Genomic DNA, 16,090 nt, shown 5'->3' with positions numbered 1-16,090 from the left:
TTTTCTGGGAGATAAAACTGATTAGAAAAAGATTTTGTGCTGTGAATATCAGACAGCTTGCACGACAATATTAAAAATATACATTTCCTCTCTGCATCCAAAAGAACCTACCAAGAAGCCAGGCCAGGAAGAAGGCGGTGATTGGCCAAGATGCCTCTGAAATACATAGTGGGGAGGAAACATCCTCGTATTAGGCTCCAAATCCCTTCCTTCTTAACAGCCCTTCTGAAACACTCACAGTATTGTTTTTAGACTTCCTTACGTGTGTGAAATTCCATGAGGAGAGGAGGCAACCCTTCCCCTCAGAAGAGCACATGCAGGGTCAAGTGAAGTAGAACACTGGATCTCATACACGTACATTTGGTTTAAGACTAACCTTCTGCTGGCCACATTTCTGGGCCAGAAAAATGATCTTCCATTGTAAAAAGAAAATTAAAACACAGCAGAATGACATAGACCTAACAGCGGTTCCTTGCTAGACAGTTTCCAATGCAGGGTTGGAAATACTAATAGTCTCAGATTTTAAAAAGATTGAAAAAAAATCCACATGAAAATTACAAGAGAATATTGACATAGATAGCCTTCCCACTCCTTTAAAATTTGAACAAAAGATCCTGTCTATCTTGAACTCTAAAAACCGGACAACACGGTGAGACAGGCCGAGAGCTGGTACAGACCAGGGACGGGCACAAGAGGAAAATAATGCACTGTACATGCAGTTTTAAAGGATTCCTTAACACTGTGCAAAAGACAATTCCCACAACACAACAATATGAACACAGATGACTTTCTGAAATGATTCTTTTGGTAATTTTATTTCTAAGTCCAAAGGAAAAGAAGAACACATTTGAAAATCATCTGCCCCGGGATACTGTTCAGTATTCGTGAGGCATGGTATAGAATCCCGTGCTTTCCCTGAGAGCAGAACCAAGTGTGCAACATTTTCAATAAAGCAGAAATACTAAAGAAAGCTCAGAGTTAGAAGTTCACAGGAAGCACGGTTGCCTCCACTGCATTTATGTGGTCACAAGAAGATGACCTAGAACACTCAAGATCACATATAAATGGTGGTGGTTAGGGAACACATGTTTGGGGTAAGGACAAACAGGGCTCTGTGATGTAACTTCTGGATACGAGTGAGGAAGGTGACATATTAACTCTCCTTCCTCCCACGTGTGTAGAAAACTTTCTGAAAGACAAACACTGGCACAACCAAACTCACTTTAAATAAGAACGATAAAAATGACATCACGAGACACAGAAATCCAGAGGACACAAAGCACCCGCTGTCCACTTCTCTACACATCTCTACCAACTAACAGGTTGCTGCTGAAGCCAGCTTAGCTCCGACAGGTGATCTAAGAAGCAAGAGGGCGGTCACATCACATCTACGTGCAGGCCTGCTGAGAGTGAGCCCGGGAAATGTGCAGGTGCTATAGCATCAGTGACCTTAAACAATTTGTAGATTCGTTAATTAACAATCACGTTAGGAGGATTAGTTCTGCGAGCTTTGTCTGGTCAGAATATAAAGGTTCTGTTTCTATTGCTTCTCCAGGGCCTCTCGTCCTGGCTGACGTGACCGGGCCCCCAGATACAGAGCTGAGGGGCTGAGGCTGGCTCTGTGTGAGCTGCAGTAAAGCAAGGAGGAGCACAAAAGGGTAAGAGGGGAAGAGCAAAGTCCTTACACTGTCCTTACACAGATACCAGAAACCACACCTGCTAAAACAATGTGTGTGTGTGTGTGTGTGTGTGTGTGTGTGTGTGTGTGTGTGTGTGTGCTGGAGCATTTTGTGAGACACATTTCCAGAAATCATACTGAAAGGGTGGTTTTAGAACACGAATCACCACTTCCTTCCTATGAATATCGTTGAATTTTAAGAGACTATTGTGGCTGAAGAGATGGTTCCGTGGTTTAGAGTGCTTGTGGCTCTCCCAGAGGTCCTGGGCTAGGTCCCAAGCACCCACAAAGTAACAGGTTTCCTTACAGTCATTTCACATATACTTAGTTTGGGTTGATCCACATCTCCCTGACTCCAGACCCCAAGGATTATTTTTAAGGGAAAGCAAAACAACAGGAAAAAGGGGGTGTTTTTCTTACCCGTTGACAGTGGTATTTCTGGTGGATATAATTCTGCATTAAATATTGAATGAGTCAAAGCAGTGTTCAAATGAAACATCTGTAAGGATGAAAATACAAATATTTTAATTTCTCTTCTTTTATCATTACACAAAGCCAGAAAAATAATTACAAGAATGAAAACTAGAGAGAAAAACCTGAAAATAGCATTCCTGAAATCAGGGTTTAACGTGCCTTTCTGGGACCTCCGTAGGCTGCTGTGTGTGTGTGACTTATGTAACAAAGGAATCTGAGGAGAATAACAGCTAGGGGGTCCCCAAGGCAAGCACCTGGAGGGTCCCTCAAGTTGTGCATCTTCAGAGCCAAGGGAACTTCAGGCACGCTGGACCCTGGAGAAATATTTGCAGACTGAGTGAACTGAACCTTGCACCATCTTAGGAATATGCATATAGTCCCAGAGGGCGGGGAGATGGCCCAGTTGATAAAGTGCTGGCTGCACAGCACAAGGACCGAGGCCAGAGCCCCAGCACCCGGGTGAAAGCTGGGTTGGCAGCATTTGTCTGCAGGACCAGCTCTGGGTGGTGGAGACAAGATCAGGTTTGCTGGCTGAGTGTCTAGCCGAGCCCGTGAGCTCTAGGTTACAGAAGAGACCCTTCCTCAAAAACTGAGACGGGAAGCCACCTTCAGTCTCCACACACATGTGAATGCGCACTCACAGACAACACACACGTGCACGCAATCTTAGATATCTGTGCCTCTGTTTTGATGATAAATATATTCCTTATTGAGCTACAGCATTTCAAGGCCTGAAAGAATGACAGGAAGTAGCTATACAACTTACAGAATGACTGGCAACACAACAGAACATGAGGGAGCACAGAGCTTACCCCTCCCCCATTTTCTACTACAATATAAATACCTGAACTTAGTAGATGATGGTATCCTGAGCAATGGCTACAGAGATGTCCCCAGAACCCATGCTTTCTGTGGCAAAAGATATATTGCATGTGCCATTGATGTGGGACTATTGAATGACAGGATTATCCTGGAAAATCCAAGTGTGCTACTTAGGAGAGTGAGAAACCAAAGTGCAGTGCGCCTACAGAGGCAGGAGTCTGGGGGGCTTGCAGGACTCATCCAGGCCGACAGGCAGTCCCTAGAAAGTCCCTAGAAGGCAGGAAATAAATGCTGCTAGGAATGTAGCCCTGTGGGTATCGGACATTTTTTATTCTAACCTACAGAAGATGTTTGTGTTGTTTCAAGTCCTAAGATTATGGTAACTTGTGACAGGAACACCACACAGCTAAGAAAACTGAAAGAGTGAACATATAGCATTTGATAGAACTAAGCTCTACCTTGGTAAGTTACTGCTAACAATTATTCCCAAAGGAACTTTATCAGTTAGCTCACTGAGAAGTTCACATTTGTATGTATGGGCTTGTCTCATTTTCTAGAAGTGACTTGTTGAGATGTTTGCGGACAACATAGAAACCAAATTATTTCACTTTCTCTGGAAGTGAGTATGTTTTTTAATCATTCTTAGTAAATCACTAGATATTCTTGGGTACCTCAAATTCTACTATGCTAGTTAAATCAAGAATAAGAAGTAATGCTTATGTGTTTATTACATTCGTGTGTGTGTGTGTGTGTGTGTGTGTGTGTGTAGTGTGAGAGTATGTATGTGAGTGTAGTGTATGTGAGTGTGTGTGTTTGAGTGTATGTGCAAGTATGTGTGTGTAGTATGAGTGTATATGTATGTGTAGTGTGTGTATGTGTAATATGAGAGTATATATATGTGTGTATGTGTGTGTAATATGAGAGTGTGTGTATGTGTGTGTGTGTGTGTGTGTGTGTGTGTATGTAGTATGAGTGTGCTTATGTGTGTATAGTGGAGGAAGTCAAACCCAAGCTGTCTTAGTAAGCACTTTACTCTCTAAAAAATCTCTCTGGCCCCTAACATGTGATGTTTAGATGCAAGTCACTTCAAATCCACTTTTGAGGGATGCAAATTTTCAGTTGAGGAGCAAAAAGTGTGCTCTATTTCAATCCTTAAAGGCAAGGCTCACCAGTGCCATTCAGTATTTACCATGAAAGAAATCCTGACCTAAAAACTAAGTCTTACAACAATAAGTTCCAGGCCACCACCTCTGAGCAAGAGAATGACCTCAAAAAAAAAAACCCTCCTTTGTGTGGTCCCGCCCCTGTCTGCCATGAGTGGGCTGAAGGAGAAGTCGCACTAAGACAGACCAGCCTGTGGCGCTTGCTTGGGGAGGAGGTGGAGAACAAACTCCAGTGTGGCTAGGACATGCAGGACACCTCCCTCAACAGTGCAAACTTTAGAAAAGATAAACTTAAAGCTCAAGATAGGGAGGAAAAAACAACCAAAAAACAAAAAACATAAAAAGCCTTCAAGGGCCGCCCCTCCCCCCCCACAGTTGAAATATCAGAACATGCCCACCCTGCAGATCAGCTCAGAACTGCCCACATAAGACACTTTCAAAATGACTTTCCTCAGCAGGTCTTACTCTTTTGTGGCATAAAAGACCATCTCTGGTTGATAAGATTTCCTGTGTACAGACAGGAAAGCAGGGTTTGAAACCAAGCAGAGAGAGCCCTCATGGTGGTGAGAGTTGGCCTTTGTTAGAAGAAGCCCATTAAAAGTGAAAGGTTAAACAAAGGGGCTTGATCGGAGGGTTGCCAGGTGTCTTTTATGCTGCAATAAAAGAAAATGTTCTTAGGTTTACCCGGTATCACCAAGCTCCAGGGGCCACTGCAGTTGTCACTGTGGCTCCAGGGCCACTGCAGATGTCACTGCAGCTCCAGGTGACTGTGTGACTATAGAAACACCAGGTCTCCCCAAAATGTTTAATTTTCAGTTTTGTTTTTGGCTGACTCTTTGCAAGCATAAACTTGGGAAATGGTAGTCTCGGATGTTGACCACCAAAATTTAAATGTGAAGTACTAAGGAGTGTCAACCAGGGCTGAGTAGTGTCCTTTGTACTGGCTTTAGCTGTCACAGCTCACTTAGGCATCCTTTGGAAAGTCATCCTTAACCTGCTTATTCCCCACAGGGATGCACCGTAGTCCCTCCCACCGCTGCTGTCCCTCAGTGAATCACCCACAGACTATGGAAAACATGGTTCCATTCCTCCAACTGGGGTGCAGTCCTGAGCCCAGTGGGCATATCACCTGTCTCTTCATCTCTAGGATGCTAATGTTCTGGGCATAATAAAGTCTCAATAAATAGCTAAGGAGCAAACAGATACCAGTATTTTAAAGGATCATTACAGTTCACTTTTAATATTATCACTGTAATCACGATAGCATTTAGAAACGGTTTTCTTTCTTTTTTTTTCTTTTTCTTTTATTTTTTTGGTTTTTCAAGACAGGGTTTCTCTGTAAAGCCCTGGCTGTCCTGGAACTCACTTTGTAGACCATGCTAGCCTTGAACTCATAAATCTGCCTGCCTCTGCCTCCCAAGTGCTGGGATTAAAGGTGGGCACCACCACTGCCCGACTAGAAACTGCTTTCAAGATTCAGTTCTATACTCTATATATTCTATATGGGGAAAAGAGGAATAAATGGAAATATCAATCATCAATATGGGTTCATCAGACTGTCTAACACTTCCATGGGTTTAAAATTTTTAAGAGAAAAGACTAGAAGGAAAGAGAAGACACAGATATCCTCGTGTTAGCCTGTGTCACAGCTGGGGACACACCTATGACAGCGAGGATGACTTGATGATAAACCCTGTTCTGCTCTCAAAGCACACTCACTTCTATGGACTGCAGTGAGCTTAACTATAGTACCTTTGAAAAAATATATTCTGAATTCATAAGTGTTCCTCCTTCCTGGGACCTTATTTGGACATGCAGCCTTTGCCTTTTTATATAAGTTAAGATGAATTCACACTAGACAAAGATGGACCCTCCATCCAAAGAGTGATGTGCTTATAAGACGGAGGAGATGTCATGTGTGGAGGCGTGGAGGAAAGTCGTGCGACAACAGACTGTGACTGGTGTGATGCCAAGAATCTCTAAACACACCCGGGAGCTGTATGAGGCGGGAACTATCCTTCTAGCCCCCAAGTCTGAGTCCTTGCCTCCAGACCTATGACAGAATACATTTCTATTGTCTCACAGTAATCTTTTTTTTTAAATATACCAGTCATCATATGGAATACTGGGGTCAGACCTACAACACCACATGGGATTCTGGTTATTTTCTAGCCTGTAGTATATCCAGTTTTATGCAAAAAAAAAAAATAATAATCATAGGATAGGGGCCTCTCCAATGCTGGAAGAACAGAAAAACTGAAAAAAAAATTAGAGTAGTGTGTACTAACTTTGGGTTTTCTGGATATTGAGTTGCTAGTGTTGCCTCTGTGTGTCAGGAATAAGAACGCATTTAAACAAAGCTGCTAGTGAGATGTGGACTTACTTGCCCAGTTACGTAGGGATCGTCCTCCGCCATGTTGAAGCTGTATAAAACAGAACAAAAGAAATCAAAGCTGTAATCCTGCAGAGAATCTTAGTGATCCTATGACTCTGGCACATATGCAGGGCTAGGCTGTATTTCTACAGGGACTACAAATGTCTGCAAAGGCAAAAATCCTCTGTAGGAGGGCATCGTGCCTGCAGAAGCTCCTCAGCATCTAACTCTCACAGCAGGGAGACCGCAGAATCGAAACGCTCTTGCTAAGCTCAGTGTCCCCAGTCTGATGCAGCTGATCTGTAAAAATCAGGTTCAGACGGAATCTTGTGGCCACTTCTACTTATCATAGTCAAGCTATCAACAGTTTACCAGGTCTTATCCCTTGTGTGTGTGTGTGCGTGTGTGTGGGTGGGTGTGCGTGTTTCTCATGAACTCTGAGATAGTCTTAGAACTGTCTAGACTTGGCTGTAAGGCTGAGGAGGTCCTGATACTGTTTGACATAACACTTGAGTGGGCATAGAATACCACCCTCTGCCCTCTTGTAAGGACCGCTGAGAGTTATTCTGCCTTTGTCAAAGTACAATGGAAATTCTGTAATTCTGAAGAGTGAACTAAAAAAATAACCACTGAGAACATCAAACCTGAAAATCTCAAATTTATTGAACTTGGCAAGCTATTAATATAACCAGCCTCAGCAATCTTCAGTCATCCAGAGACCCTGAAAATCATATAGAACCACATATCGGTACCTCAAAAACCACATTCCATGCAGGATAAAACCCAGATGTAGAAAGGCTTTGGCTTCTAGCATGTGAGGGAACAGACTATAACACAGAATGGGGCTGTTGTGCCCACCCTGTAGCTTGTCCATAGGCTGACGGAAGAAAGGAGGCTGGTTATTTTTCAATTCAATGGACTGTCTGGTCTCCATCAAAAGTCTATCTCACACTAATGAAAACATCTCATAGTATTCCCATAACTTGAGGCTTCATTTCCAGGGAAAGGCTCTGTGCCACAGCACCACGTGACTAACGGAATGCACGGGAGGCTCCGCAGCACTCCCAGGGGGCACGTGGAGCAGGGCCAGCACCAACTAAAGGAAAAGCAGTAGCTGTAAGTCCTTTGAAACAAGTTCACAAAGGTCTGTGCAGGGAAGCGGGATTGCTTAAAATAAGAAACACTTGAAAATGTTTAAACACAAGCTGGAGAACTGGCTTGACAGTTAAGAGTGCTTCGTACTTTTGCGGAAGACCCAGATTCAGTTCCCAGTACTTACAAGGGGCAGCTCGCGACCGTCAAACTCCAATTACAAGGGGTCTGACACCCTCTTCTGGCCTCTCAGGGAACCTGCACACATAAAGTATACATAAACTTATGCAGGCACACACAAACACATCATTTACATATACATACATAGCTACATATTTAAAAAGAAAATATGTGCTGGATATTGTGGCACATGCCTTTAATCTCAGCATTTGGGAAGGCGGGGCATGTAGGCGTCTTTGTGGTAGAGGTTAGCCTGGGCTATATGGTGAGTTCTAAGGCTACACAGTGAAACTCTTGTCTTAAAACAAAAATATCCAAGCAGTTACAACTAAACATATTTCTTTTTTTTTTTAAGATTTATTCATTTTATGTATATGAGTACACTGTAGCTGTCTTTATGCACCAGAAGAGGGCATTGGATCCCATTACAGATGGTTTTGAGCCACCATGTGGTTGCTGGGATTTGAACTCAGGACCTCTGGAAGAGCAGTCAGTGCTCTTAACCACTGAGCCATCTCTCCAGCCCCCACTAAACATATTTCTATTCAGACAAAAAGTTAAAACAGGGGAATTTTGACTTGATAAAGTAAAGGGTATGGAGTCACCGAGAAATGAGGGTTCTGCCACTGCCTGGTATGTGATTTTGGATTCTATTTAATTTCCACAGACAATGTTTTACACTATCCTTACGACTCTAGGTTTTCCATTAACCTGGGTGATGATACTCTTTCCTAACAATCCGGAGACAATCTTCTGAGGTGGAGGTGACACTGTTGCCTTAATAAACTGTGCAAACCCATTAAGTACCTTTATGTCACTGATTCTGTGTATATCTGAACAAGGATGGCACCAATAGACATGCTAATGTGAAAGGGAGAAGATAGCTCAGGAGGTCTCAACCCTAGACTAAGACCTACAGGCACATATGGAAAGCTGAGAGCAGGAAAAGTTGTCTTTCCCAAAAATGCACACTGATTGGCTATCCAATACCAGTGGAAACATTTATATAAGTAACATTATACGGATGGAGCAGATTGATTTTTTTTTTGCATATACGTAATCAATTAAAGAAAAAGAGGCCATGAAATTTTGAAAGAGAGCAAGGGAGGAACATGGAAGAACTTGGAGGTGGGGAAGGGAGAAATTACATAACTTTTATCTTAAAAATTATTCTTTAATATTACATGGTTTTATAGAAGTTTGAGTAGGGGGGATTTAATATAAAGAAGTCTCACTCCAACTTGGAAGATTCAACTCCAACAGCACTTTAACAGATGGAGGGGTATCCTCCTGGTACACTCCCTAGACAAATCCCTAATGAAGATGGCTCTACCTTAAATGCTTAACAAACCACCAAACTGGGCAGCTTGTCGTCAGTAACCCCCTCTCCTAAGGTTTCTAGATTATGTGTGTCTGGAAAGTTAACTCTGTAACACGCTAAAGAAGATCCAGGGACACTTGGGTAACTTAGAATCTTGATGCACAGTCTTGGTCTTTACCAAGGTGCTGAAAGGTACCAGCAGCTCTAGCATGATGTAAATGCTAATTTATAATTTTAAACTAAAATGAAAAAAACCAAGAGTCACTTGGAAAGGGTGAGTCACTGAGTAATATTTGCATTGATTGCAAAAGCAAGTTTTATATCTAAAATGTTGAAATATCGACTAAGCCTTGGAACTGGGGATAAGAAAGGCAGTGGGGAAAGTCCCTTGTGTACCCCTGCTTCCTCAGACTCCCCCACGTTCCTTTTGCTCACTCCTGCGCTTTTGAGGAAGGACCTTGAGATATAGAGGGAGACACAAGCCTGGGTCTCATTTTTGCATCTGTCTACCCCAACTGGGAAGCTTTAGGAAGATCTTCACACCACGTAAAGAGATGCAGAAAATGCAGCTAGATCTCAACAAATATCCAGGGAGTTGTGCTCTTCACTCACAGCACAGTGAGCGAAACCAGCCAAGCCCTGAGCCTGTGACGTATTCTGAGAATGCTGAACGAACCGTTTCCTGCATTCCTGTGGCAATCTTCCTAGTAACGCGATCTGACACAGGGCATCTTGGAAGCAGCCTGTCTGATGGAGACATTCTAAAGCCATGGGGGTGTGCTATCAGGGACAAGGCGGGGGGGGGGGGCATTCCTGTGAGTAAATGCATAGCATCTAGGCTCAGAGATCTAGGCAGTCTGAGGCCCTGACTCACTGTCAACAACAACAACAACAACAACTCTTTCGCTTTTGTTAGATTTCTTTGGGGGGAAAAAGCCCTCTAACTTTCCAAACCCAATAAAATGATACCATAATCCAAAGAGAACAAAAATTTGCACCTTGAAAAGTAGATTGTCAGATACCAGCTAGAAGGTGCACTTGGAAATTGGGAGTGGGGTGGGGTGGCATGGTGGTTCAAGTTGTAGACCCTGTAACAGGTGTCACTTAGGTGTAATTTTAATGTGCTGTTTCTTAGCAATAGGGGTAAAGTTACTGGGAAAAGGGACTTTTCACAACATTTTTGTTTTGTACTCTGTACGGACAATAAATTGCTAAAGATAAAATTATAAAATATGTGAAAGCTTCTTTTCCATTGAGAATTTTTTTTGAAGAAAACATAACATAAGGGCTCTGGCCACGTACAGTGTATACCATGTGAAATACTCAGAGGGAGTACTTCAGCAAGTCGATTTTCAGAAGTTTGTGATGTGCTCTGATCTATCTGCCTGTATTATTATTCTACAATTGTAAGTTACATATTATGGAATTGCGATAACAATGGGGAGATCTGTACAGTGACATGGAAATTTATCTAAAACATGTTAGAGATATATTTTAATAAAAAGGAGGCTGAATCTAAATTTAAATCATTGAACAATGTCCTGACATTGTTAAATAAAACATGAAGTATGAATACGTCAAAACTTCTAATTATTCCTGACTGCTCTTCAGAAGAGTCCCCCTTTGTGTCTCTCTTTGACTAATGATGAGTGTTGGCAATGGATTTCTTTTCAGAAATGCTGATTTCTGAAAGGTTTTTTTTTTTTTTTTAAGGAAATCAATGTTTCTGTGTATGCTAGCACACTGAGATTTGCAAAAGCTGGTTTCCCACTTCTTTCATTTTCAATACCATTTCACTGGGAGCCCAGTGACGATCACACAGAAAAATGCATGCATGTACGGCAAGTGCAAATCTGAGAGCTGGTGCAGATACCCATTCCTAAATGAGTGTCAGTCTAATAGGCTAACACTCAGCTAGTTCATTCATGCGATGCTTATTAGTATCGGGAGATACAGAGCATATGCTAACTCATTAGACAGTCTAATAAATACCTCACTCCTGATAAATTACAGGAACAATGATGCAAGTAGTAAATTTTTCATTGTCCTGAGAAAGACACAGGCTCGTATATTTGAGTGCCTAGTCACAAGGGAGTGTCACTATTTGAAAGGATTAAAAGGATTATAAGGTGTGGCCTTGTTAGAGGAGGTCTGTCACTGAGGGGGAGCACTGAGGTTTCAAAAGCCCATCCCAAGTCTAGAGTCTGTCTTTCTCTGCCTACAGACCATGATGTAGAACTCTCAGCTACTGCTCCAGTGCCTGCCTAGGTTCCCTTGCTTTCTGCCATGATGATAATGGACTGAACGCCTACAACTGTAAGCAGACCCCAGTTAAAGGCTTTCTTTTAGAAGAGCTGCCTTGCTCATGATGTCTCTTCACAGAAATAGAATAGTAGCAAAGACAGATACATTTCCCCACCAATATCCACTGCCGCACTACCATATTTTAATCTGAAGCAGTTGTACGCCACTATCCTATAAATTGTATTTTTCCCTGGGGCGGGGATTTGGAAGTTCTTCTCTGAAGTATTCTGAGCTGACAGGACTGGATGGCTGGTCCTATCACCTTCTAGAAGGGACCCAAAGATCCTGGAAGGCTCAGGATTAACCCAGGAACAATTCACCTAATCCCTGGTGCCAGTTATGCTGAGGAGGAGAAACCAGTGAGTGCTCTGATCTCAGGACAAGCGCTCTCATTTGTAAGGAGAAAGAGCAAGCGAAGCTTGACAGGCTGCTGCCGCATAACTGAGGAACCATGGTAATGTTCACATACGTCGCTTGTTATGCTGAGCCCAGAAAATATGGTCCACCTGAAGAAACACGCTTTAGAGAGATGAGTCATTTGCTCAGGGTGACAGACTAGAGCTGGCTTCTCTGACTGCACAGCTTATGGCCCGTGTACTAATGTAATGGGGTGATGTGATTTTTCCTCTTGACATAAGCATTATTCATTTAAAAACATCTTTGCTTCAGGCCTCTCAAAAGTTCCGGCTGGAACTATTCTACCCATAATATTAGCTGCTAGGTAGGTTTATTAATTTTTATTTTATGTGGCTTGAGTGTTTTGCATGCAAGCACAACTGTGCACCACAAATGTGAAGGTACTGGCAGAGGCAAGGAGGAGAGTGCCAGATCCTCGGGGACCAGTGTGACAGGAGGCTGTCGGCCACCACGTGGGTGTTAGGAACCAACCTGGGTCCTCTGCAAGAGCAGCAAGCACTCTTAATAGCCAAGTCATCTCTTTGGCCATGTTAAGTAGGCTTTTACAGGGTTGTGCACCTGTGCTGGTGGCTGGGTGGGGTGAGGTGAGGTGGGGTGCTGCCTGACACCAAAACTTCTAACATCCAAGCTGGCACTGTTTTTCAGATAGGAACCTCTAGACAAGATGGCTAAGAGCTGCTTTAAACCAGCCGCATTTGCAACTCCCTCTTCCATGTGATGTGGAGAGATTTTTGCTTACTATAATCTTATTATAATGGTAAATTCTCCACAGCTGAGGCATCCTGCCAATTTTGTGCATGCCGACACATGAAGCGGCATGCTGTCATGGTGACTGGAGCAGGAAGAGGCTCCCTCTATATCCTCAGCCTTCATGCAACTCCTTTGTCTCCTTTGGGGGGAGACGCGCTAGGAGTCTCAGAATGTTTTCTTTCCTTGTTGCAACATGCCCTCTTCCCTGCTGTGCTTTCTGCTCTTACATCTGTTACCTGGTGAAGCCATATAACTCTTCTACAGTTACCTGAAGGACAGACTAGGACTTCACAATGCTTGAATTTCAGGTGCGCTACTCACAAGGCAATCCAAGCGTCAAAGTAGAAATACCAATACTAAGTCAAGTGATACTTAAAAAAGAATCCCTATGGTTAAGTTTCAAAGGATAGGGGAGAGACAAAGAGAGAGAGAGAGAGAGAGAGAGAGAGAGAGAGACTGAGACAGAGAGAGACAGAGAGACAGAGAGACAGAGACAGAGAGACAGAGACAGAAACACACACAGAGAGAGACAGAGACAGAGACAGAGAGAGAGAGAGAGAGAGAAGAGAAGGGGCAGAAAATATCTCTCAAAAGCCACAGTTAACTCAACTAGGAATTAAAATGTGTGTGAGCTTTGTCTACAGTGCTGCCAGGAGCACATCCATGTGCTTATGTGTGCCATTATCTGTATCACAGGGAAATCATGTTTGAAATGTTACCTGATGTTGTCTGCCCTTCACTAATCATCAGAACGAGGTTTTCCTACCCTGTCAGTTTCCAAAGACAAAAAAAACACACAAAAGTGGCATAGTCTGAACTCAGGGCTTATAGCTGTGGTAGGCTCAGAACAATGGCCAACACGGGGACAATCAAATTGACACCTCTGCTCCTTGAATGTTGTCAGGCCCACGGTGTGCACTGACCAACAGGAGGATGCAGAGGTGAGTCATGAACGAGGGTTTCAAGAAGCCGTGCGACGACCGGTTCTCTTTCCTGGAAGGGGAAGGCCTGGCCAGCCCAGTGGAAGACGAGAACCCACGTGTGGCGTGAAAAAGAAACAGGGCTAAGAGGAGACTTCCCAGGCTGAGCCCACAGTAGCAGAGCAGTGGAGGAACTTCCCAGATCACCAGACAAATCACTACACATAGTCACAGGCTGGCAAGGAACGAGGCATGTCTGTGTTTCTGTGTGCGTCTTTGTGATCTCTCGCGCAGCAAAGCCTAGCCAATCTGAACGGTTAGTAAACAGAAAGACAGCAGCCTGGTCAGTGTCGTGGGAACAGAGACCATGTGGGCCACGGGTTAGTTATCTCGGCAATTCGGTATCGTAACTTTAATTACACTCTTAGTCACAGTGCTGTACTTTGCACTCGCTGAATTCCCCCATTGAACAAAAATAAATAAATAAATAAATAAATAAATAAATAAATAAATATTTTTTAAAAAATTAAGAAAGAGAAAAACAAACAAAATAACCCAAGATATCCAAGATATGAGCCCAAACCCTGTGACGTAAGTACATGATTAGAACTGTTAAGACAGTCAAGGTGTACACAGTAATGAGCCACTGTTAGCTTTAAGTCATGATGCCGCTATAAAACAAGTTAATGATACATTACATCCCATCAGCCCTAATGCCCACAGTTTATTACTCGACAACAAGCCCAACTCCTGACTTTCTCACTCCTGCAAATGTAGCCTTCTGCAGCCAGTGAAGCTGACAGTCTTGTTGTCACCACTTCTTTCCTCACACTGCTTCTTGTGCCTTCACTTCCTTTCTATTGCCACGGCCACACCCTGGGGCAGACCTTATTACCTCACTCTGACAGAAGCAGCGTTTCTATTGCTCTCCCCTGTGGCAGGGTGTCTTCCTGCTGAAGTGTCTTCCAGATCACTGCCAGGTGCTTTACACAGTCAAGTCCAAAGATCAAGTGCTCAGCATATGATTGTATTATATATCATATCATATCATATATATAAGCATCACAACTATCACCATGTTCCAATACAAACACTTTACCATAGGGAAATGAATCATTTAAAGATGTATTGTTCAGCCAGCAAGATGGCTCTGCAGGTAAAAATACTTGCTGCTAAGCCCAGGGACCTGAGTTTAATCCTTGGAACTTATATTCTAGAAGGAAAGAACCAGCTTCTAAAATTGTCATTTGACCTCTGCACATGTGAATGTTTACTGCACACTTGCACGCGTGCGTGTGCACACACACAGACACACACAGACACACACATATACATACATACAGACATACACACAGACACACACACATACACAGACACACACACACACACAAATGTAACAGTGCCATGTCATTTCCACTGTGTACATCTATTCACACCTCAAGATACTATCCTGCCTGTTTAAATATTACATACTCTGCAAAGTGGTTCTTAAAATCAACGTCTACCATAAAACCTGCATTTTCTCTTCCACTGTTATCGCTCCAGTCCATGTAAGATCTACAACATTTCCTGGTGGGTTTGCACTTCAGTCCACTGTTCCTATGCACCTTAGTTTTACATACATATATCTACAGTCTCCTTAAATGGATGGTACCTTACAATCAGCAATGGGAGTTTTGACTTTTGTATTTCAGAACTGGTAGACTAAATGATGTATACTGAAGCTAGACAGAAAGGGTCGCTCGCCTACACGTGACTCCCTTTGATTAAATACCAAGGACAGGCACATTCTTAGGAAGAGGGGCACATCATTACTTGCCAGAGGCCAAGGGAGTACGTGAAGATGGGGAAGGGAGTCATCATTTACCAGATTCAAGGTGCTCGTCTGGGAAGATGAGAAGGTTTCAAAACAAAGCTGTAGAGAAATTCTAGCTAGCCAACATGTCTGAATACGTAAATGCCCTGGAATAATGTATTTCAAAATGGTTAATAGCATGTTACAGATATTACACGTGAATTTAAAAAATCTCTAAAAATCCACACAAATCAAATTTCAGCCATTATAGATTAACTACTATTTGATCTTGCCATGTTCATATGTAATTATGAAACACAATAGCCTAAGACACTGAACAAGAGATACAGGCTGCACAGTTTAAGTGAGTTCAAATAAAGAGCAGAGAACTCATTGACCAAAAAAAATTAGTATATATGCAAAGCCTGAGATCTACAGTCGGGCCACCTTTGCTCTTTGATGAAATACTAACCAAGATCCCAAAAGCTCAGAGGAAAGGAGCTGTTGGGCTATAAATGCTCTGATAAGATTTCAGAAGCCACACAGAGCTGAGAGATACTGTGGATGCAATCATCTGGGCTGAAGGGACACCAGTAAATGTTCTGAACATGTGTGGCTATAGCAGTCAAGGGAAAAACCATGTTTTGAGAGTCAAGAAAACATCTTAGGATAAGGGCAACTTTAAATGCACCTTAGTAAGGAATTTTAGGAAAAAATTCAACTCTGAATAAAAGAAAACCATGCAAATTCTTCACATTATGATATCTATAATGAACAACAGAAATGTCAAAGCCTACAAA

General features: G+C 42.7%; 1 protein-coding gene across 2 annotated transcripts in view; it reads right to left on the bottom strand.

The window, feature by feature from the left end:
- Positions 1-16,090, bottom strand: part of Nfkb1 (nuclear factor kappa B subunit 1) — a 113,747-nt gene that overhangs the window by 83,135 nt on the left and 14,522 nt on the right. For both annotated transcript variants that reach the window (XM_052179168.1, XM_052179169.1), the window contains exons 2-4: positions 7,791-7,861; positions 6,521-6,560; positions 2,099-2,177 (exon numbers count right to left, since the gene is read on the bottom strand). In XM_052179168.1, the coding sequence (XP_052035128.1) occupies positions 2,099-2,177; positions 6,521-6,553 (112 nt within the window). In that variant the 5' untranslated portion in view covers positions 6,554-6,560; positions 7,791-7,861. The remainder of the gene's footprint in view (positions 1-2,098; positions 2,178-6,520; positions 6,561-7,790; positions 7,862-16,090) is intronic.

Source organism: Apodemus sylvaticus, chromosome 4 (assembly GCF_947179515.1).
Source record: "Apodemus sylvaticus chromosome 4, mApoSyl1.1, whole genome shotgun sequence".
NCBI lineage: Eukaryota > Metazoa > Chordata > Mammalia > Rodentia > Muridae > Apodemus > Apodemus sylvaticus.
Note: the sequence above shows the minus strand (reverse complement) of the source record. Positions and strands in the feature narration are given on the sequence as shown.